At 42.5% G+C, this 25,399-nt stretch overlaps 1 protein-coding gene across 1 annotated transcript; it reads right to left on the bottom strand.

Moving 5' to 3' along the window:
* On the bottom strand, nucleotides 1-24,974 carry DAP (death associated protein). Its single transcript, XM_069960380.1, has 4 exons — nucleotides 24,747-24,974; nucleotides 10,575-10,680; nucleotides 8,231-8,273; nucleotides 1-369 (listed from the first exon to the last, which is right to left on the bottom strand). The coding sequence occupies exons 1-4, from the start codon at nucleotides 24,799-24,801 to the stop codon at nucleotides 250-252; spliced, it is 324 nt and encodes a 107-aa protein (XP_069816481.1). The 5' UTR covers nucleotides 24,802-24,974; the 3' UTR covers nucleotides 1-249.
* Nucleotides 24,975-25,399: the final 425 nt, after the last annotated feature.

A 25,399-nucleotide genomic window follows, 5' to 3' on the forward strand; every position in this document is an offset into this window, starting at 1 on the left:
TTACACGACAAATTTGAATTTAATTATATAAAAGAAGTTTTTTCATAAAAAATATCATTTGACATTGTGTACCACAAAGGGATAAATCAGGCTTTATTCTGTTGTGTTAGGTTCATAATGTGGAGGGAATATTCATCTGTAGTTTTCGATCCTTGTCACTTATCTGGTACTCTGTGCAACATTATAAAGACTATATGGAAATTACATATATTTTCAGGATAATGTCACCCCTCCAATCAAACCGCTTTATCATTTGCGAGGCTGATTGATGTGCTGGTTTACATGCTGCGCAGGAGGCAGTTTCTCAACAGATGCATGGGGTTTCTGATGAGCTACTTGGGCTGCTGCTGGGGGAAAATCCTTGTCACCCTGTATGGAAAAGAAAATTACAATGTTGTGAAAACAGTGATTTTGTCAGTCTTGTGCCTCACTAACTAATGGGTCTCGTACCTTGTAAAAAAAGAATTATTAGATATATGAAGCAGTTCATTCTCTATTTGCATACACCTAAGAATGTAGCAAAAGATATAAGGGTACAGATATAGTATATGAATATATCTTTTCATGTTTTATCATTATAACAAACTACAGTGCTACCTCAGTTCTCGAACTTAATTGGTTCCGGAAGGTAGTTTGAGAACCGAGCAGTCTGAGAACAGAGCGGTGTCTTCCCATAGGAAATAATGTAAATGTGTTTAATTGGTTCCAGCACTAACCAATCATTACCTACAGTACCAATATATTACATTGAAAAGTGCCCAGTTTAATCTCTACAATCTCTACACAGAACAGCACTATACTGTACAGTACATTATACACAAGAAACATTGAACAAAACCAGAAATTATAGTAGTCAAACTCCCCACTCATCCTTTACTGTATAGAGTCCCCCCCCATCCCAGCACTGTAAAGGGTGGGAGATGATGGGGCACTGACTGTACTACTACTGTACTGTATAGGCACTCCAGCAGTCTTATACAGTACTGTACTGTATGTGAAGCCTCACCATTGCTAAACACACGAGGTACAACCTACAATCCACGCCCGCAGAAATGTTTAGATACCGAGTACTTCAAGACTGGGTGCCCAAAAGGTGTTTGAGAACAGAGCAAGAGTTTGAGAACCAAAACAAACTTTCCTTAAAAATACAGTTTGAGGCCATGTTCACACTACGTAAAAAATACGGCCGTATTTCATAACGGCCGTATCTGCTCAAACAACGGCCGTTATTTTGCAAATAACGGCAGTTTTTTCAGCAAATACGGCCATTGTTATGAAATACGGCCGTGTTTTTTACATAGTGTGAACCTGACCTGAGTTCCAAACAGTTTGAGAACAGTGGTACGGCTGTACTTTGTCCCATACTCCTGCATTCATTCCCCTAAGACCACTGGGAAAAAGGAAGGTTCTTAATAAAGTCAGGCACTATTTCCTTTCTGCCAGTTTATTGTTGCTTTGACAGTCAATAGAGAATCATATGTCATGGTGCTTGTTCCAGTAAAAAGTGATCTTTTATCATCTGCTGATTGTGCTATCTGTGCGGGGCTTCACGGCAGAAGCGCCACTTAGCCTCGCCCACAGCTCCACAGTTGGCCCCGCCCTGTGACATCATTGGCACATAGGTTCCGCCCCCTTCGCGGCCATTAGTATGGACCGACCTAGAGGGGATGGGGCCTAGACCTTTAATGAATAGTGGCCGCAGAAAACTGACATGTCCGTTTTCCCTGCGGCCGGATTAAATCCCGGCCGGAGTGTATACACTCCGGCCAGGATTCCATTCATTCACAGAGAATGTATGGTTTGTATAAATCACGACCGTTGTTGCAATTGCAACAGAGGCCGTGATTTATACAAATCATACGTTGTGTCAACATGGCCCAAGACTTATTATGGTGGCTGAACCCACCACTCGTAAGTATAACATGTATGGGATCCTTCACCGATAATAGCATTAAAAAGTCTTATCCTCCTGAGACTCCACCAGCAGATGATGGCAGAGGAGACAGGGTTAGGTATAATTGAATTTTACTGCCCAACCCCTTTGTTGGAGAGATAAGCCGTGGCCAGAGCTGTCTGGTTGCGGCTTACCCCTTCCCATAGAAAACGCAGGAACATTTGGCCGTGCTGAATGCTCCTGTGTATGGTTAGGATGGGAGGGATATCTGCTGCTACTGAAGGTGTATTGCCACCTTAAAGTCCACATAGAAAGTCAATTTCTATCCTGTATAGGATTCTCTGGGACAAATATATATAAATGAAGGCCTTTATTACAATTTGCGGAGGAGGTTGTCCCACGAAGCAAGGTTTGTAAATTTAGATGTATCACATTCACATATGAAAAGGGGTCCAAAAGTGCTGTTTTTCAAATGACACTGTTACCCCCTTTGTGCATTATGACTTCTCTACACAGGTGTAAAGGGTAAACTTAGCAGTTTTCATACGTCATGGTGCTTGTTCCAATAAAAAGTGATATTTTATCACCTGTGGAATGTGCTACCTAGGCTTCACGGCCTCAGCTGCACTTAGACCCCATAGGCCCCTCCTCTACGTGACGTCATCGGCGATTAGGTCCCACCTAGGTGGCACCGTAGTGATGTGGGCGGGGCTGAGTGGCACAGAGGCCGTAAGCACCGCCCAGGTAGCACAATCCGCAGATAATAAGAGATCACTTTTTACTGGAACAAGCACCATGAAGTATGAAATATTTACCTTTTATACCTATGTAAAGAAGTCATAATGCAAAAAGAGGTGACAGTGTAACTTTTAGTAAAATGACTTAAATGCACTGTCCAACACAGGAGCCAGAAACTATCTCTGCAAGCTAAGTGCTTTTATATTGTATTTGTGAGCGAGTTTTGGAGCGTGTGAGTTTTTGATCTGAAGTGTGTTTTTGTCTCAAGTGTGGGACTTAAATATTCTGGGAAGGAGTATATAACATACCTGTTACTGAGTGATATCTGTCCTTACTGGGTTTATATATAACAAATCCTTGTACACATATAGTATATAGCAAGGTACTATAGATTAGTTTATCTGTATTTATTTTCCTAGGGGTTATATACATTGTATCTGGTTTACTTGGGACACTTCAGTTTTTGATCTGAAGTGTGTTTTTGTCTCAAGTGTGGGACTTAAATATTCTGGGACTTTAGAGGAAAACAAATTGTTTACTTGCTTTCTGAACACATTGTTTGCTTTTGTTGCTTGTTGTTTTTGTTTTGTTTAGTATACATAATATCCCCATAAAAATGAGCGCCATGTTTGACAATGCGGCTCAATGTACATCTTGTGCGATGTATGCAATCCTTGATCAACCGATCGAGGGTGCATACCATTGTGGAAGATGTGTGCATGTTGCTGGTTTGGAAGCCCAGATCCTGGATCTAAATAAGCAGCTGCGACGATTGAGATACATTGGCAAACTGAAAAGGCGTCTTCTGCTCACTGAGCAAGCGCTCCAAGGGGTAGATGGGGGAGAGAGTGATAGCATGGAGGTACAGGAGGAAGAGGCAACTAGTAGGGTCACAGTTAGAAAATGGGGTAGAGGGAAGAGTGTGGGGGAGGCCAGTCCTGATCTGGCACACCCCAACAAGTTTGCCAAATTGGCGGATGAGGGGGATGTTGATTCAGGGGTGGCATTGCTGCAGCAGGACACTGCCTCTGAAAGCCAGGGAGGTGTCTGCTCCAGTAAGATGGGAAACAGGAGTTCAGGGCAGGCCAGGCAGGTACTGGTAGTGGGGGACTCAATTATTAGGGGGACAGACAGGGCAATCTGTCACAAAGACCGGGATCTTCGAACGGTGTGTTGCCTTCCTGGCGCTCGAGTTCGTCACATCGCGGATCAGGCTGACAGATTACTGGGAGGGGCTGGCGATGACCCAGCAGTCATGGTGCACATTGGCACCAATGATAAAAGTTACAGGTAGGTGGCGGGTCCTTAAAAACGATTTCAGGGACTTAGGCAGGAAGCTTAAAACTAGGACCTCCAAGGTGATATTCTCCGAAATATTACCTGTACCACAAGCCACATCTGAGAGACAGCGGGAGATTAGGGAGGTAAATAAGTTGGCTCAAGAGCTGGTGTAGGATAGAGGGGTTTGGGTTCATGGAGAACTGGGCCGACTTCTCGGTCGGTTACAGGCTCTACGGTAGGGACGGGCTGCATCTCAATGGGGAGGGTGCAGCCTTGCTGGGGGAGAAGATGGCTAAGAGGTTGGAGGAGTGTTTAAACTAGGGACCGGGGGGGAGGGCAACTACAATAGAGTAAGTGAAGACAGTAGATGGAGAGCTGGGCCTAGATTATGGAACTGGGGGTGGAGCGGCGGGAGGGGTTAGAACAGTCACTAGTGACAAGAGGAAAGGGAATATGGAAAAACATTAACTGTATGTATACTAATGCTCGAAGCCTCACTAAGCTGAGGAATTAGAACTCATAATGGTCGAAGAGAAATATGATATAGTGGGGATAAGCGAGACATGGCTGGATGAGCGTTATGACTGGGCTGTTAATATCCAGGGTTATAGTCTATTCAGAAATGACCGTAAAATTAAGAAAGGGGGAGGGGTCTGTCTATAGGTTAAATCATGCCTTAAGCCCATTCTGCGGGAGGATATAAGTGATGATAATGTGAAATCTATTTGGGTAGAAATAAGGGGAGGAACGAAGAATAAAATTCTTATAGGAGTGAGTTATAAACCTCCAAGTATAGTGGAAGAGTCAGAAAATCTTCTTATAAGACAAATAGATGTGGCAGCGAAGCAGGGGGAAGTCATTATTATGGGGGACTATAACTACCCAAATATAAACTGAAAAGCAGAAACCTGCAGCTCCAGGAAGGGAAGCAGGTTTTTGGAAATAGTAAAAGATAATTACCTTTCTCAACTACTACAGGAACCAACAAGAGGGGGGGCACTCCTGGACCTAATTAATTTTAACCAATAGGCCAGACAGAATATCAAAAATAGAGGTGGGGGGGGGGGGGCACCTAGGTAATAGTGACCATAACATAGTAAGTTTTCAATTATCCTTCAATAAAATGATTAGTAGAGGGGCTACAAAAACATTAAATTTCAGGAAGGCTAATTTCCAAAAACTAAGAGAGGACCTTGGGAACATAGACTGGGACAATGCCTTCAGAAATAAAAGTACACAAGAGAAATGGGACATATTTAAGAGCATCCTGGGTAAATCGTGTGAACGACACATACCATATGGGAATAAAAGTAGTAGAAATAAGAGATATCCAATGTGGTTAACTTCAGCTGTAAGGGGTGCAATAAGTGATAAGAAACAAGCATTCAGACTACTAAAACAAGAAGGTAGTGGGGAAGCATTGAGCAACTATAGACAGAAGAATAGAATGTGTAAAAAGCAAATAAAAGAAGCAAAAATGGCAACAGAAAGAAGGATAGCCACAGAAAGTAAAACGAATCCCAAAATGTTCTTCACCTATATAAACAACAAAAGACTTAAAACTGTAAATGTTGGTCCCCTCAAAAATAATCTGGGTGTAATGGTGGAGAGGGAAGAGGAAAAGGCCAATTAAATACATTTTTCTCTACCGTATTCACAGAGGAGAATCCCATAACAGAGGACATGACTAGGGATAATATAAATCCTCCCATAAATCTCACCTGCCTAACACAACAAAAAGTGGGAAGACGCCTTAAAACATTAAAATCCATAAGTCACCAGGCCCAGAAGGTATCCATCCTATTTTGCAAGAATTAAATACTGTGTTAGACAGACCATTATTCCTAATATTTAAAGATTCTATTACGACAGGGATTGTTCCACAGGACTGGCGCATAGCTAATATGGTACCAATATTCAAGAAGGGGTCAAAGAGTGATCCTGGAAACTACAGGCCCGTAAGTCTAACATCTATAGTAGGTAAAGTATTTGAGGGGTTTGTAAGAGATGCTATACTGGAGTATCTTAATGAAAATGATCTTATGACGCAGCACCAGCATGGATTTATGAGGGATCGATCCTGTCAAACTAATCTGATCGGCTTCTATGAAGAGGTAAGTTATAGACTGGACCTGGGGGAGGCTGTGGATGTTGTGTATCTGGACTTTTCAAAGGCATTTGATACTTTGCCGCATGAAAGGTTGGTCTACAAAATGAGGATGCTGGGACTCGGGGAAAACGTATCCAAATGGGTAAGTAACTGGTTGTGTGATAGAAAACAGAGGGTGGTCATTGATGGAACATATTCAGATTGGGTTTTAGTTACTAGTGGGGTACCACAGGGGTCAGTGTTGGGTCCACTTCTTTTTAATATTTTTATTAATGATCTTGTTGAGGGGCTACAGAGTAGAATCTCCATTTTTGCAGATGATACTAAACTGGGTAAAGTAATCAGCACAGAGGATGATAATATATTACAGAGGGATTTGGAGAAGCTGGAGGCTTGGGCGGTGAAATGGCAAATGAAGTTTAACGTGGATAAATTTAAGGTTATGCACTTGGGCCATAGAAATAATAAGTACAGTTATGTGCTAAATAATAAAACACTGGGTAAAACTACTTCCGAAAAGGACCTGGGGGTATTGGTGGACAGTAAACTCAACTTTAGTGATCAGTGCCAGGCAGCAGCTGCCAAGGCTAATAAAATAATGGGGTGCATCAAAAGAGGTATAGATGCTAAAGATGAGAATATAGTTTTGCCTCTTTATAAATCACTGGTTAGACCACACATGGAATACTGTGTACAGTTTTGGGCACCGGTATATAAGAAGGAACTGGAGTGGGTGCTGGGGAGGGCAACAAAGGTCATTAAGGGAATGGGGCGATCTGATCACAATGTACAAATATATGAATGGACAGTACAGAGATCTTTGTAGTGATCTTTTTACTCCTTGGACTGTAACCATGAGAAGGGGGCATCCTCTCCGTCTAGAGGAAAGAAGATTTTATCATCAGCATCGACGCGGGTTCTTTACTGTACGAGCGGTAAGACTGTGGAACTCTCTGCCACATGATGTTGTCATGGCAGATTCATTAAATAAGTTCAAGGGAGGCCTGGATGCTTTTCTTGAACAAAATAATATTGCAAGTTATGGGCATTAGATTTCCGGTGATACGTTGATCCAGAGATTGTTCTGGTTGCCATTGGAGTCGGGGGGTGGGGGGGGCTTTGTTTTCTCCCTGTGGTGGGGCAATTGTCGTCTGCCTCACAGGGGTTTTTGCCTTCCCTGGATCAACACAGTAGGGTTCCCCTAGGTTGAACCTGATGGACTCTAGTCTTCTTTCAACCTTGTTTACTATGTTACTATGTTCTTCTCCCCATGGATCTGATCACTTCCTAGCTTTCTCTCTGAACTATCACCTTGCTGTTGCCATGCAACAGAGCACACATTTTTTTTATACAACCTCCTCTGCTTGCATGTGCATTGGAACAGATCAGGAGACTATAAGTGAACAGAGCTTGAGTGACCCCACCCTTTAGAAGATGCCCAAAAGGTGGGTCAGAACCAAGTGTAACAGGTAATCAAAACAGAGCTGGTGTATGGGAAAATAGGTTTCACTTAACATCATGCATAATTATAAGGAGTGTTTGGAGCTACAGGCTCATTTTCCCTTCTTTTGGTAAATGGGTGCAGTCACTCTAAAAAAACTTAACATTACTTTATGACATGTCAAAAGTTTAACAGGGGGTGTGCAGACGATAGCTATTTAAAACACAGGGCCACACGAACAAGATAATAATCGTTTGTGCAAACCTGGTTACCAAGCTGTGTAACAGGCCCAGTAAACAAGCAGGTCAGACGTGTAATATGGCCATCAGTCTATAAAAAAAAATTCCGGAGTGAGTCAGGGACCTCAGAGATCAAAGAAATAAAATGCTTAGGGAAGGGAAATATTTATTAAGTCTTAGATTCCGTTTCTTTTCCTATAGCAGACAACCACAGCTTGACTATTATTTCTCTTACTGCTCTGGTAAAAGCAGAGCTGTGAGAATAGTATAGATGTTGTAGTTCATAAAATCTCATACCAGGTTTGTGTACTCAGACCTTTATTAAAGCCTTTCCCCAATTACGCCACCGAATAAGAAAAAATAAACCCTAACAAGACTTTGTTGCTCAGAAGGTTGTTCTGTAAAAAGTGTCTTTTGGGTGTTGTCAGTCTTCTAGAATTTTTACCACTTTTGTTTCACCTTCCCATAATAAAATTAATGCACCAGATTTGTATGTATCTAATATACAAAACAGGAAAAATTCTTACCCGTGCAATGGCTCCAGATATTACCAGAGGTGGTTTAGGTTGTCTAAAAGATTAAGGGGAAAAAAAGAACATTAATTAACAGTTTAAAATAAGTATGTATAATATACCTCTATTTAGCAATCTTTTGGTTAAAATGTCCTTTATTGCCCATAGTACCACTCTCAGCCCCATTTTACCCAGGCTCAAAAATATTTGAAAGCTGAGCTCTGATTGTTTTTTATGAGCAACAAAGAACATACTTACTATATGGCTGGGTTCACACTGCCCTTTTGTTTCCGTTTAACATATACGTTAAAAAGGAAAAAGACGTATGCAATAACCAAATGGTAAAAAAAGATCCTGCCGAGTCTGTTTCCCACTGACTTGCATTATATTTGTTTAAACAGATCCATTTTTTATTGAGATATACAAAAATGTGGTTGATCACGTTTTTATGAACATTAAAATTGAAAACCGTACTAACTAAAATGGAAACTGAAAATGAAGTGTGAACCTAGCCTAAGACTGCTTGATAAATCTCCCCTATATATGTACCACAAAGTAAATACATTATTAGCAGCTTTATGGCAAATCCATACTAATCATTGGTGGATTTTTGTACTGAGGCGTTACAGCAGCCCTGTTCTGTATAATTATGTAGCTTCGTCCTGTCCAATCAACCATAGCTTCGTCCTGTCCAATCAACCATCCCTATGTGCCAGTCAGACTCCATCATCCATAAGGTGGCCATCTATGAAAAAGCATGTGACATACACGTCACTTTGTCTCCTCAACACACTGGGGGACATTTATTAAGGCCACCACACTTATGTCGGTCTCAAATAAAGCCGCATTCCCATGCAGTCCGCTAGATAGTTCGTAAATCCAGCAGGGTCCAAAGCAGGTGTAGATTTCTTCCATGATGTACGCCTCATGATAAATCATGATAAAATAGGCACAGAAGGAGTCCATGCCTTCTTCCCGCCTTGCCAGGGCCCATGCCATGGAAATTTGCCATTTTTCCATGATGTACGCCAGGGGTGCATTTGAAAAATGTGTCCCACTGAGCACAAGGAAGGAGCGCAGGTGCAATGGAGGAGGCAGAGTGACGTTATGCATACTTAAAGAACAGGCAGAATATGAAGTGTTCAAGACATATAGAAAAACTCCACAGCTTCACCCTCCTATTCTAGCTTTGCTTTATTCTTTGTAGGCCCTTCACTGTAATGAGCCATAGACTAGATGAAAGTTTGGGCCCCTACTGTTTATCACAAGATCAGATAATAGTAATGAAAGAAAATCACAGCCTAGCACAATGGTGGCAAACCAATGGCAGCACAGAAAGGCCTTATACTGTATAAAGAGGACTTAATACAATATGGGGCACAGAGGTGCCAATACATGGGAAATTTGTATAGAGAAGAGGATGGTCCAACAGTGAGACTACAAGTGTGGTGACAAGTCATGCCTGAGGGAAGTTCTCATAATGGCCCAGGTGGATAGAGAAGAAAAGGAAGAGTCAGAGAAGAAGCCCTCTATAATTCACTCAGAGAAGACATCTCCTATGAATCACTGGATGCAACTGCACTGTAACCATATGTATGGTCTGCAGAACCGGTGTAGAGCTGGGATCTACCTTTATAGGGCCACTGTATAGGTGATATCTGTCTTTGTACAGTGGATTGTATTCAGTAGCAGCGGTGGCATTATTCATTATGTGGTGGTATTAGTAATTACATGGTTGTAATATTTGTCTCTTGTAACCTGGTACTGTTGACATTATTTTATTTTAGCATACTTGTTTTGGTCAGTATTACTATGGTGGTAATAGCAGTGATTATAGTGTGGCAGTAATATTTGCCCCTCGTGTACTGGTATCGTTGGCAGTAACCGTCTCTGTATACAGGATTTGGTCAGTAACAATATGGGGGTAATGCATATGGTGATACTTTATATAAAGTGTCCAAAATCACTGTACAACCACCCAATCCACCTACCTTATCACATTCAATATTTTCATATCGATGCATACTGACTGCACTCTAGAGAAGAGGCTCTCCTCTTTTAGAGTCTTGGGCCTTGTAATTACTCTACTGTCCACCTTAGCATTGCGTGCATCGTGCTGTCTCATACATTTCTCTATAGTAGGACCCAACTGCTTTTACTGTACCTTTAAAACCAGAATTGCAACCTTGCTTTATGATTACCTCCCCTCCTTTCTTTTACTGTCCACCTCTATCAGAATTTATTTAACTTTCTATTAAAAAATGCTTACAGTTATTTTTCTTCATCTATAGTGAATACAATAATAATTGTTGAAAAACAAACAAATTGTATTTTACAGGCCAATATTCACAACACTTACACTATACCACTTTCCCAATTCTCCTCCTCTTGCTTTTTATCCTCCTTAGTATCTGCATGGGGAGTATGTGGGTGCTTCTGTACAATTCTCATACCACCAGCCTTCACTGAAAAACAGCATAATTTTTTTTATTAAATCCTTTAAAAATGCACACTTACTCAGAAGTTAGTTGGCATACTTAATAAATAAATAAAATTAATAAAAGCCCCTTAAAATAGATACAATCAGTAAATTTACATTTACAACATTATATAAAAGATTCTTGCATCAGAATGCAATATGATCTAGCGAGTAAACCCACCCTAACAAGAGTACAACCCTAAAACTTTTGTAAATAAAATTAATTCTATCTTTTCATGGAACAGCACTGAATATATAACACTTTGATACAAAGTAAAGTTGTCAGTGCATAGCTGGTATAACAGTGTAGATTTGTCAATTACACAACGTACAGCTGGTATAATAGTGTAGGTTTGGGGTGCCCTCAAAATATCTCAACACACAGTCATTAATATCTAAATTCCTGACAACAAAAGGACCCCTAAGGCTAGGTTCACACTAAGTTTTTGCAGTCCATTCTATAAGTATACATTTAAAATAAAATAAATACTACAATAAAGCTGCATTCACACGTTCCGGGAAGTTGTCCGTGAGCAATTTTACAGCCCATTGCTTTCTATGGGGCTATTCAGATGTTCCATGAGTTCACGGATCCGTGATCCATTCCGTTAAAAAATAGGACATGTCATTACTCGGAACGGATGCACGGAAAGGATTCCCCATAGAAATCAATGAGATCCGCGTTTTTCACGGATGTGACATCCGTGTTCATCCGTGAAAAACACGGATGTGATGTAATCAATGTCATTTAAAATGCTGTAAGACAGATCCGTGAAAAAAACGGACACGGATACAAAACGGACTGTTTTGCACGGATCACGGAGGTAGCTGACGGACCACAATCACGGACCGGGAAAATCACTGAACGTGTGAATGCAGCCTTACTGTTTTCCATTTCCAAGGTACTGAAATGGATACAGTGAAGCAAATGCAAAATGTGTGCGCCTTAGTGAAAATGGCCAAGTTGTGTCCAATCAGCTATTTTCCCTCCCTGATGTCATGAGATTTGTTAGTCATATCGTATCATTGTGTCATATCTTGTATCATATCATAGCTTGCATAATAGTTTGATCTAGTTAGCCATAATACTATTTCCATGCGGTGTACAACAAACGAAAACAGGAAAAATAAGTGCCAGGATTACTGATTGTTTATCACATCTAAAAATAAATAAATAAATAAATATATATTTAAGAAACTAGAGATTTTGGCACAGAAAACAGACGGACACAGAAATAAGGTCGACAAAGTTTTTGTGCAGGCTAAAAAAACCATCAGTTTTGGTCCTTTTTTTTTTTAAATAATGGAAGTCAATAGAAAAACGGCTGCACCGGAATGCATACATTTATCCATTCATTTCTTGCAAAAACGGATAGGAAACACGTGAACCCAGCCTTAGAAGGCGGGGAGGAAAAAGTAAAAAAACGCAAAAAATGAAAGTTCGCTCTGTTATTAGAGCCAAAATTCACTGTCTTTAAGGGGTTAATTCTATGCCACAGTTCTAAAGCCGCTATTTGTTTTGTGTGTGTCTTCCTATGTCAGATAATCATTGTGCTTAAAAGGGGTTTCCACCTAAGAGTGAAAAAAATTAAAAGCTTGCTGGTCTTACTCACTAAATCACCCTGAGTATTTTGAGCAGTCTCTTGTCTTTCTAGCTGCTGCCATTCCTGAGTTGCAAGTTTTTCTAAAAGCCGATCTATAACCAAACTACATTTCCCATCATGCATATACAGAGCTGTGACACAAAGACAGGTACATATGCTCACATTCACTGACAGCAAGCAGAGATAGAACTATAACTTTTCATATTACAGAGACCTAGGCTCAGGGACACATTTAAGTCTATGGAAGCAGCACATTCACTGGTGAACAGGTGCATGGATATGATAATATGATGCAGATTATGTCTCCTGGGGGTCGGGTTACCAAGTTAATAGACAGCTAACCAAGCCCCCCAGAGAGATTATCACTGTGACTAAAAAGAGAGGGGGGGGGGGGCGAGGGAGTTGAGCTTGGTCAGAGTGGACTCAGTGTAGAGGATTTTAGACTTCTAGAGTGGATAAGAATGAGGGAAAAAAAAAACGGAAAGGGTGCAAGATAGGTTATACATGTATATTAGACATAGGGTGGTATTGGGAAGGAGGATTGTTTAGAATATAGTTTTTGTTACCCGGATAAGCAGCTTGGTGAGAAAGCAACAACTATTGGCGCAATAATTAGAAAATGGAACAAACACAGGACAATTGTCAATCTTCCTCAGTCTAGGGCTCCATGCAAGATCTTGCCACATGATGATTCTAAAAAAAGATCAGAAAAATCGGCCAAGAACTACACGGTAGGACCTGGTCAATGACCTGAAGAGAGCTGGGACCACAGCCTCAAAGATTACTGTTAGTAACACATTACGCCAACATGGGATTAAATTCCTACAGGGCACACCAGCATATTTCCAGGCTAGTTTGAAGTTAGCCATTGACCATCTGGATGATTCAGAGGAAGCATGGGAAAATGGCATGTGGTCAGATAAAAAAAAAAAGAAACCAAAGAAAAAGAAAAAAAACAAGGAGTACGGTGACTCGCGTCATACCATATAGCACAGTTGGAATAGGAACAATAGTGGAGAATTTCCCCTTTCAGCTTTCTGGGCTTAATGAATCTCACCCCTGTAAACAAGGTACAATATAATGAGTAGAAGGCTGCTGGACACATGGGTCATATGTTTAGAATTCTCCCAAAGCAGACCAGGACAGGGCAGGAAACAGTGTAGGGGGGAAAAAAAACTGAGCAAAGGTTGGCACTACGTTATCTCCACATGACAACGATGAATACATTAAAAAGTAAATTTATTGTGCTGGTGCTTATTTGCTGGTCTTTTTGAGAGAAAAAAAAGGTTCATTTATTCATACCCCCTCTTTCATCACTGTGTAACATACAGAAGATACATAGATATATCTTTACCATTTGGAAAGAGGAACAAGAAGAACTAAGTTAATTTTTAACATCTATCAACAGCACCTGGTGCCTAGACTTTACACACAAGTAACGCTGAATTTCTAGATATTCTACATACTAGAGACCAGAGATGAGCAAACCAGATTTGTTTTGCTTTATACGAAACAAAACTGATCTGCATTTGTATCCCTCAGACTGCCTGCTCTGTGCAGAGAAAGGATATCGCCCGGGGACAGCCTGGAGATTTTACTTGGTTTACTCGTGTAAGACAACAGAGTGAACATTGATTTATATAGTACTATTTCTGAATGTGGCTGTAACATACTTTTTGGCACCCCCTGGTGTTATATATATATGTTAGCTAACCTGCAAAATAGCAGAACCACTCTGCTGCTTTTGTGGGGATCCAGGTAAGACTAAGCTACTGAAAGTGTGACCACCAGTACAGAAAATGTAAGGTGGACTGTCTGCAAGAAAATCAAATGAACACAAGAGGGCACTATAACAAGTATTTAACAAATATTTAGACATGGCAATTTCTTAAGTGAAAAAGATTTGGAAGATTGCTGCTTTGTGAGATGCAACAGAGTAAGTTAATATTTATTTTTAGGACAACGCCTTTAATAAATCTCCCACAATAATATGTCCTAAAAAACCTTTGGAGGACATCCAAACTTTATGGATTTCTTATCAAAGTTTTCTGTGGAAAACTTGTATGATGACATCTGTTACAAGGAGACATGTCTAACAGCCAGGAAAACATATCTGAATGCCATTTTATACCAATAGTAGGGCTTTTTTTTTTATATCTTGGAAAGTCAATAGAGCCGCATCACAGAGGTCCCACAAGAGGGGGTATGCGCCGGTACACACCCAAAGAATGGGGCTGAACATGGGAACCAGGCAGCATTTCAAAAAAAGGACCGTGCCACCACCTCTACTGCTACTCCCATAGAGAAACAGTGTCATACTGAGGTAGACAGGATTCTGCAGAGGAGAGTTCTGGCGGAGAGTGTAAACTGGCCCTTAGACACTTAAGTCTACATTTTCTGTACTGTGTAATACAGTGAAATCTCTACAAGATGACCACACAATTTTGCACAAAAAAAAAAAAAAAAAAAACTACATTTCCCATCATGCAGTGATTCTCCCTTATTGGTCCATTTGTACTTTACCATTACAATTTTTTTTTTCTCTTTCACCGTACATTACATGGTAAAATGAAAGGTGTATTTATAAAGCACAATTGGCCCCCCAAAAAACAAGTCCACTTCACATGCTTTTAGAAGTAAAAATTTAAAAATGAAAATCCGAGAAAAAGGGGTATTTTTAGGGTATGTTCACACTGAGTACAACAAGCAGAATCCTGCCTGTCTCAGTGTCCCATTGCCCATCTATGGGAGAGCACGTGCTCCTTCGCTGCCCTCCGCTCAAAGTAGTGACAAGTCACTTCTTTAAGCGGAGAGTGGCGGTAGCGGAGAAGTGCGCGCTCTCCCATAGAGCACTATCACACTGAGGCCATGGAATTCCACCTGTTTTGCTCAGTGTGAACATACCCTTAGATAAATCTCTCTGTGTAAAGGCACCCTGACAGATTTTTAAAGTCAAATCCAGGAATAGATCTGGAAAGAGGAGAAATCTCAATCTTTCCTTTAAGACCTATTCTCTGTTTATAGTCTGTATGGCTTTGGCTTCAAAAATCTGTCAGATAAATCTCTCTGTGTAATGACACCTTTACACATAGGGCTGGGTGATCTGGGCAAATATACCAAATATAATTATTTTTTTTTTTTGCTAAACAAACAACAATTTTAATCCTTGCAGGCAGTCACAGATATGGAGTTTAAGGCAGCAACTGTATTGCTTCACCCAGTAACAGTACCCCTTATAGTCCTCGGTGCACCCATATAAGTACTTATGCCCAATATGTACTCCAAATAGTATTCAAGTTGCTTTGCGCCCCCATATAGTAGACAAGCCCCCTCTGTGACCCCTCTTTTGGACCCTCTCTGTGCATCCATGTAGGTAGAGTTATTATAGATGAGGGGGGTAGTAACTGTAAAGTAGATGAGGGGAGGAGTAGTAGATTAGGGGTGTAATAGTAGCAGTATAGAAGATGAGGGAAGCAGTAGCAGTAATGAGGGGAGTAGTAGGGGTATAGTAGATGAGGAGAGTAGTAAATGTATACTAGATGAGAGGTGTAGTGGCAGCAGTATTGTAGCTGAAGGGGAAAGTAGTAGTAGATTAGGGGTATAGTAGATAAGTGGAATAATAATAGCAGGGCACAGTATATGTTGGCAGGGTGCCATGCCAGGTTCTCACCTGCTCTTCAGGGACTCTTGGGTCAATCTGCTCCTCCCTGCTCCTTTGGTCGCAGGCCTGGCTGCTGCTGAAGATTCTCTGCTTTTGTGTGTAGGTGGCGTGAGTAAAGTGGACATTCTCTGTAAGGGCAGCAAAATCTGCTGCGATTTTCTGTACTGTTAGCCACGGCCTACTCAACTCAGCAGCTGCGGGGCTAACAATGGAATATATTACCTGTCTGCGCGCCAGGCTGCTTTGCCTCTCCAGCTCCCAAGTCACTGCCATCCCGCTCAGTTAATCAGTGGGACAATGCACTGATTGGCTGATCGGGACACACGGGAGCCAGAAATGCAGACAGGGAATGTATTAACCTGGCAGTGATGGGTTAACTGAGCAGGGGCTACATTCTTGGAGCGGAATGGAAATCCACTGCGAGAATGTACTGTAAATTCATAAATGACAGGACAGAGGACGCTGCGATGCAGTATGTGTAAAACAGGCCCATGGCTGGATCTCAGCTCGTGGCTGGATCTCAGCTCGTGGCCTGGCTAGACTCTGTATTACCTACAGGCAAAATGGAGGCAGTCAGTAACCATTGCACCTAAGCGCTGAGTTTGACTGCTACCCCTGCAGGATAGAGCATGCAAAGATTTTTTTTTTTTTTTTTTAAGAGGATGTACCACCAGGTACATCCTCTTTAATCTGAACCCACGGCACAGTCATGGGGAAGCCAGTGCCACGGTCCGTTTTTCGGACTGCGGCCCGATTCCCATGCACGGCGCCGTTCTATGCACCGGAATCGGTGCATAGAACCCCCAGTGGGAGGGAATTCCCTCCCCTGTATGATGCGGCTCCATTCATTCTAAGTAGAATTTAAGTAGAATTTTTAATTTGCCAGAAAAATAAAATCTTAAACCCCCTAAGGCAAAATAATCAAATTAAAGGAGTTATCCAGCGCTACAAAAACATGGCCACTTTCCTCCAGAGATAGCACCACTCTTGTCTCCAGATTGGGTGGGGTTTTGTAACTCAGTTCCATTGAAGTGAATGGAGCTTAATTGCAAACCACACCTGAACTGGAGACAACAGTGGTGCCTTCTCTGGAAGAAAGTGGCCATGTTTTTGTAGCGCTGGATAACCCCTTTAAATCACCTACCTACACACTGTGGTAATTTGTTTGGCCATCAGCACTCTGTTACTCATTTGCAGGGTTCTGACGGTTCACTAAAAAGGCCCCTAGGTTTGCTAACCATGTCTGCCTATACGGTCTACTAGGTTTCTTGTCTGACACTGTCAGGCAGTAATGCTTTGTAAAACTATTTATTCCTAAGCACTACTAAGCTTCTAGTCCCATAGAAGTACGCAAAATATATATAAAATAAAAATAAAGGGAAAAAAAATAGAAAATTACATAAAGTTCAAAGAAAGAATCCCTTCCTCCTCCCCCAGAAAAAAAAAAAAAAATTAAACTCTCGCTGCAAAATGACGTTCCAGGAGCCTGCCTGCTTTTCCTGCCTCCCCCTGCTGTCCCTAGCGGCGATGTCACACAGCCTCCTCCCGCTGCTACTGTCTGGAGAGGAGCTGCGCTCCCCCGGGCGGTTAACCCTATAGGAGCTGCGGTCCATGGAGTAACCGGAGGGAGGTCCGCTCCCTCTGACCCACTCTAACCCCCTGAGGGGTAACCATGGCAACCAAAACACTGCCCAGTGCGTCTGGGCTGCTATGGTTGTAATGATCAGGCCTCTGCACTGAGGCAGGGGACTGATCGTGTGAATAAGCTGTCAGCAGTAATGCTGACAGCTCATTCACTATATAATACATTACAGCACAGATCATGTGACCTGAAAAATGTAAAAACATACAAATAAATATACACATTCCCCAACCCCCTTCATAAATGATCCCCTATAAATGAGATAAACATATTTGGTATTGTTGCGCCCATAATGACCCCGTCTATTAACCCGCAAAAAAAAAAAAAAGCCCTCACATAACTCCAAAATAATAAAAACATTACTGCTCTTATAATATGCAAGACACAAAACAGTTTATAGTATAAATGCCATTAACTATAACAAAAGCTATATAAAATGGATATCGTTGTAAATCACACCGACGTGACGAATAATGATAACATGTCATATGTAACGTATAGTAAACAGCGTACAAAAAAAAAAATTATGAAAAACAGCTGCTAAATAGTATTTTTTATTCCTACCACCTCATAAAAAAAATTAAATAAAAAAAGATCAGGGTGTCACATGTCCCCCAGAATGGTACCGATGGAAACATCAACTTGTCTTACACAAATATTTTTGGACCGCAAGATATAATGGCTAAAAAAAAAAACTGAAATAAAAAAGGGCCCCAAAATTCAGTGTCAGGTGTCAGTCAGGTGACGCACTGCGGCCACATATGGGGGATTTCTAAAAACATTGGAATAAGGGGAATAAATATTGAGTTCCATTTCTCAGTTAGTATTTGCTGTGTTAGAGGAAAAAAAAAAAATATTAAATTGGAATATCTGCCAAAAAAATTAACATTTAAAATTTCTCCTTCAACTTGCAAAATACCCAAAAGGGTTAATAAACTTATGAAATTTTACCTTTACCATCATACTTTGAGGGGTACAGTTTTTACAGTGGATGGGAACCGCAATGGAACCCTAGGGCTTGCGGCATCTTGAAGCTCCCCCGCCCATGTCTGCCTATAGGGTGTATTGGGCAGGGATCCGCAGATGGTCTTGATGCGAATTTGAAGAAAAAAGCCCACTGTGGATCCATTACGTGTGAACGCAGCCTTAAAGGAGAAGTCTGGCCTCAGCCGACTTCTCGCAGGTGGCAGGCGAGTGTGCAACAATGAAGTATTGCTTACCTTTCCCCATGCCCGTGAAGAGCGGCGGGACCAGCCCCTGGACTTTTGCAGGAAGGCCTTTTTACCTAGGTTGTGATGATGTCATGACTTGGGGGAAAAATGCCTCTCCCGGCCGATGGACAGGCCAATTAGCTAATCAGTGACTGGAGCGGCATCCCGCCCCAGTCACTGACTGGCTGATCGGCCAGTCCATCAGTCAGGTTGTGAGGTGTGCAGAGCTGGAGATTTTATTATATAATAAGAGTCAAAGAGGCTTTTCTGAACTTCTGAAGTGCTGCAAGCTGTAACACCTCCCCTCCCACACCACCAAACTTGACCCTGCTTCCAGGTGTCAATCAAGCAGGCAAGAGAGAGATAGGAGGCATTCCAGCTGGCTGCAGACCAGGAGCTTGGGAAAGGCTCTTTGACTCCTTGTACCAGAGAATAAAAGCATTTTTAAACATTCTGAAAGCACAGCTGGATATATCAAGGTATTCTGTGTCTCTTTGTCCTGACAGCCATCAAACAGTGTTTACAGTTTGAAACATGAATTACAGCTGACAGATTCCCTTTAACCTCTTAACCATGCTTGTTCTGCCGCCATTAACCCCTAGACGACCCTGGGCGTACCCCTAAGTCCTGGGCTGCGCACCGGCCTCGGGTGCCGCATGTAGCATCGCCGTGCAAGCTAATTAAGTAATAAGATGCAGCTGTCAAAGTTGAGAGCTGCATCTGATTACTATATGCAGCCTTATCCCTGGTTTCTAGTAAGGCGATCCCCATGTAAGGTACCTGCGCCGTAATGGCGCTGATCACGGCTCGGCACTCAGTTGTTTTCGGCTGCAGCCGAAACCAATCGAGTGCCGATCTCACTGATCTATGCAGTATAACTATACTGCATAGATCTCAATGAGAGATCAGTGCACTTAGGGTACAAACACACACAGCAGATACGCAGCAGATTTTATTGTGCAGATTTGATGCTGTGTTCAGTTATTTAGATCTAATCTGCTGCGTATCTGCTGCGTATCTGCAGCAGTAAATACGCAGCGTTTATGCCGTGTGTGTTTGTACCCTAATAGTAGAAGTCCCCCAGGAGGCTTCTAATATAAGTGTAAAAAAAAAAATAATAAAAAGCCCCCTCCCCTAATAAAAGTTTGAATTACCCCCCTTTTCCCATGTTATAAATAAAAATAAATAAACAAACATACATGTTTGTTTATGTACGCGTGCGTAATCGCCCATAATATTCATTAATCACATTTCTAATCTCACATGGTAAACAGCGCAAGCGCCAAAAAATCCCGAAGTGCAAAATTGCGCATTTTTGGTTGCATCAAATCCAGAAAAACTGTAATAAAGAGCGATCAAAAAGTCGCATATGCTCAATCAAGGTACCCATAGAAAGTACACATCATGGCGCAAAAAATGACACCTCACTCAGCCCCGTAGACCAAAGGATAAAAGCGCTATAAGCATGGGAATAGAGTGATTTTAAGGAACATATTTGTCAACAGTGGTTTGAATTTTTAACAGGCCATCAGATAAAAAAAAAGTTATACATGTTACATATCGTTGTAATCGTAACAACTTGAGGAACATATACAACAAGACAGTTTTACCCCAGGGCAAACGGCGTAAAAACAAAAACCCTCTAAATAAAAAAAAAAAGTTTGTTTTTTTCAATTTCACCAACATTTATTTTTTTCTGCTTTTGCAGTGTACCTTATGAACAAATTCAGCCTGTCATTGCAAAGTACAATTAGTGGCGCAAAAAATAAGGGCTCGTGTGGGTTTCTAAGTGAAAAAATGCAACTGCTATGGCCTTTTAAGCACAAGGAGGAAAAAACCAAAGGCAAAAATTTTAATTGGTCTGGTCCTCTAAGGGTTAAAGGGGTTATATGCTACAAAAACATGGCCACTTTCTTTCAGAGACAACACGACTCTTGTCTCCAGTTGAGGTGCGGTTTGCTATTAGCCTCCATTCACTTTAAAGGGGAACTCCAGTGTGGGGGCACTTTTTTACCGCCGCTGGAACTGGGAGGGTGAGCTGACATCTTTTTCCTCGGCCACCTCCTCCCCTCGCAGTAAAAAAAATGCCCCCACACTGGAGTACCCCTTTAATAGAACTGAGCAGAAAAACCCCACCCAAGCTGGAGACAAGAGTGGGGCTGTCTCTGGAAGAAAGTGGCCATGTTTTTGTAGCGCTTTAAGGAGGAGCAGAGAGTATTAGCTGTCGTGGCCAATTGCTGCGCCTGATTAATTAGCCATTTAGATGCGGCTGACAGCTGCATATAAATGGCTATAAAAAACCATGCCTGGTTTGTGGTTGATTGATCCATTCCCCCCCCCCCCCCCCCAAAGATTTGAAGCCAAACCCAGGAGTGGATTTGAAGAGAGGAGAAATCCAATCTTTCCTTTATGACCTGTTCTCTGATTATAGTCTGTTCCTGGGTTTGGCTTCAAATATTTGGCAGATAATCGTTGGTCGAATAGGGCCTTATGCTAACTTTACACGAGGCGATTATTGGCCCGATCGTACGATTAACGATTTCGAAGTAACGATTTTTTTTTATCATCATCAGCGTTTAGATGGAACAATATATCGTACAGAAAATTCGTTTTGCGATCGCTTAAGCCTATCTCACACATAGGTAAAATCAGTAAACAACTGTTTACACGGAAAGATTGGCAAATTTTTTGATTTAAGAACATGTTAAAGATCAAAATGAACGATTTATCGATCGTTCGCCGCGTTTACACGTACGATTATCGTTCGAATTCGATCGTTATCGCGAAAATTCACCCGATAATCGTTCTGTGTAAACGTGGCATTATGGTGCGTTTACACAGGCAGATTTATCTGACAAATCTTTGAAGCCAAAACCAGGAACCGACTATAAACAGGGAACAGGTCATAAAGCAAAGCCTGAGATTTCTCCTCTTTTCAAATCCATTCCTGGCTTTGGTTTCCAAAATCTGTCAGATAAATCTGCCTGTGTAAACGCACCATAAAGTATGCTGCACTAATCTCTTTGAGAGATAAGTACAATGATAATAAAATCCCCCCAGGAGGACTAAAAGTTAGGGTACTATTACACGGTTTCGGCCGATTCGACCGATTATCGCTCCATGTAATAAATACAACGATCAGCCGATGACAACGATCATCGGCTGATCGTTGATATAGGTTTGGACCTAATTTCATCGGGCGCCGACCGCGCACCGCTACGTGTAATAGCGGTGCGCAGCCAGCGACTGACGATATACATTACCTATCCACGTTCCAGGGCTGCTGCTGCGGTCTTCTTCTCCACAGGTCCCGCATGCTCTAACTTCAGAGTGGCCTGTCAGCTGACAGGCCGCCCGGCCAATCACAGGCCACGGCGGTCCCGGCCTGTGATTGGCTGAGCGGCCTGTCAGCTGACAGGCCACTCTGAAGTTAGAGCGCGCGAGACCGGTGAAGAAGACGACCGCAGCAGCAGCCCTGGAACGTGGGTAGGTAATGTATGTACTTAAGCAAGGGCTGCAAGGACATCGGTAACAATGTCCCTGCAGCCCTTGTTTAACGATTATCAGGCCGTGTAATAGGTCCAGTAAACGAGCAACGATCTAGCAGATCGCTGCTTGTTTAAAGGTATTATCGGGCCCCCATCGGCCCGTGTAATACCACCCTTGAGTGGACAGGAACTGTCCAGAGCAGGAAGGGAATTTGTGCTGCTCTGTACAATAGTCTGTACAAAACAGACTATAAACAGGGATCAGGTCATAAAGGAAAGACTGGGATCTATCCTTACAAATCCATTCCTGGCTTTGGCTTCCAAAATCTGTCAGATAAATCTGTCTGTGTAAACGCATCCTAATGCTACGTTTATCGGGTGAATTTTCGCAATAACGATCGAATTTGAACAATAATCGTACGTGTAAACGCGGCGAACGATCGAAAAATCGTTCATTTTGATCATTTAACATGTTCATAATTTGTCGTTCGTCGATCGCCAAAAATTCGCCGATCGTTCCGTGTAAACAGTCGTTGCGCGATAGTCCGGCCCCCCACTCATTGATCGCCACCGCCGCTCCGATTGCCCCCCCCCCCCCATCGCAATTCCCGGCTCCCTTCTTCAGCCAATCATAGCAAGGCAGCACTGATTGGCTGAAGAGGAGCCGTTTGACATCCCCGGCTCTCCTCTTCAGCCAATCAGTGCTGCCTTGCATTGATTGGCTGAAGAAGGGAGTCGGGAATTTCAAACGGCTCCTCTTCAGCCAATCAGTGCTGAAGAGGAGCACCGATTGGCTGAAGAGGAGCCGTTTGAAATTCCCGGCTCCCCTCTTCAGCCAATCAGTGCACTGAAGAGTGGAGCCGGGGATGTCGAAGACCTGCGACGCGGAGCAGGTAACGTATGCTGGTGGGCGGGGCGATCGGAGCGGCAGGCACGCGATTGCGAAACGATCGCAAAACGATTTTTCCGTACGATATCGTACCGTCTAAACGCTGGTCGTTATAAAAAAAACAAAAACCTTACTTCGAAATCGTTAATCGTGCGATCAGGCCAATTATCGCTCCGTGTAAACTTAGCATTAGACAGAGGTGGCAGCAGAGAGCACTGTGCAGAGAGCAGCTGATAAGTATGGGAAGACTTGAGATTTTTAAATAGAATAGAATTACAAATCTATCTAACTTTATGAAACCAGTTGATTTTAAAGGAATAGATTTTCACTGGATAACCCCTTGAACAAACAAGAGCTATACAAGAACAAACCAAAACCAGCAGCAAAATGTGACTCCTGCTGCAGCATTTTATACCAGGCAGTGGTATAGCTTAGTGTCTGGGAGGTGGTCTCTCTGCTCCGATGAAAGGGCTTCTGGCTTATAGTGTCAGACGTGTCATCCAAGCGTAGCTGAGCAGGGAGAAGCTGGGAAGGCCACATCATATACTCTGCCCCGTATCATGGCATAGTTTTTAGTTGTCAGTAATAGGGGAGCTTGTCAGGATTTGATACTGGCCAGGCACAAAAAAAGACTCCCTATAAATTAGGAGTAAATTTAGGTAAAGTGCCACCATGCTGCCTGAACAAGGTGTCATACCGGAAGATTCTTCTCACGCCACAAATTTTGATTTGATAAAGAGACCCGTCAATCAGAGCTGGTGAGGAGAATCTGCCAGGGTTCAGGCAGCATGAAAGTGACTATAAGCTCTCTTTAGGGTGCCTTTACACATAACAGATCCGCAGCGGATTTCACGCTGAAAATTTGCAGCGAAATCCACAGCGGATCCAGTGCCATTCATCCCTATGATAACACATACTCGCAGCGGGATGTCAATCTCGTGGCAAGTATGTGCTATCATAGGGATGAATGGCACAGGATCCGCAGCGTATTACACTGCAAATTTGCTGTGGATCCGTTACGTGTGAAGGCACCCTTAAAGGGAACCTCCCTAAGGCTACAGTGTTTGCTCACAGCGCAGGAAAATAGCGATGTGAGCAGCTGGACAACTTTCCCATAGCTTTGTCCACAACAGTTTGTTCAGCTTGTGACTCTCCAGCTGTTACCAAACTACAATTCCCAGCATACCTGCAGTTTACAGCACAGGCTGGAAATGAGAATGTCACAGCACTCCATTGGATTAGTGTTACACTGACAGCATTACTAAGAGGCGGCTTTTATATAAGAGCACTATCAGCCTTAGCACATTATATACAGCAAGCAGTGACCTTATAGCAGAGTCTACGTGACTAATGGAGAAGCTGGGCCAAGCAGCTGTGCCCTCCCTGCATTGTACATGACGCTGCTGCTGCCCAGGGCTCTGCTCAATGTACACAGCGATGCCACTTCCCACATTCTCGCCATATGGCATCTCACAATCCGACTCGGCCTGAGCTCTGAAAATCCCCCATCACTACACGAGCTAAAGCACAAAGCAGCGAAGCTTATAGAGCCCATACCGGCGGGCAGGTGACCAGCTTTGGTGTCCGGTTTCTCTTTAGGAGGAGAGGACATGTCTTCCTTCAGTCTGGGACCTTCTGCTTATATCGGCAGATACCTCAGAGCTCAGCGGATCACAGCTTCACTGCAGCTAATCTCCGCCCAACTTTCATTTTGTTTGCTCCTTCCCACTTATTCCACTCTTCTAACCGAAGAGCCCGCCCGCACTACATTCCCCTCATGTCTACGTGGCGACACTGTTGTTGCTTTGTTTTTCCCCCAACAAACTTTATTGAAAACGAACAGTGAGGAGTAACGTGCATAATCCGTGCACACGTTGCCCTCCCGCTTCAGGCTGCTACAGAGATTCAGAAAATGGCGATTTTTCCCAGTTTAGAGGGTTGTTCTTAGGTTGTACTCGTTATGAAGAGGTGTTTATTAACTGAAGAGCGGTTCCTTTAATACTGTATTTAGGGCTCATTTCCTTCTACATGAAAGCTCCTGAATAGGGGAAGATTTAGCCAGTATTCTTAACAGCAGGGATGGTCTTTTCTGCCCACAGCAACCAATCAGAGCTCAGCTTTTAAATATTCATGAGCTATACTAAAATGAAAGCTGAGCTGTGATTGGTTGCAACAAAGACGCGTTATATCTGCCCTGTAGTTTTATCTCT

This window comes from Dendropsophus ebraccatus, chromosome 2 (assembly GCF_027789765.1).
Source record: "Dendropsophus ebraccatus isolate aDenEbr1 chromosome 2, aDenEbr1.pat, whole genome shotgun sequence".
NCBI classification, from domain to species: Eukaryota; Metazoa; Chordata; class Amphibia; order Anura; family Hylidae; genus Dendropsophus; species Dendropsophus ebraccatus.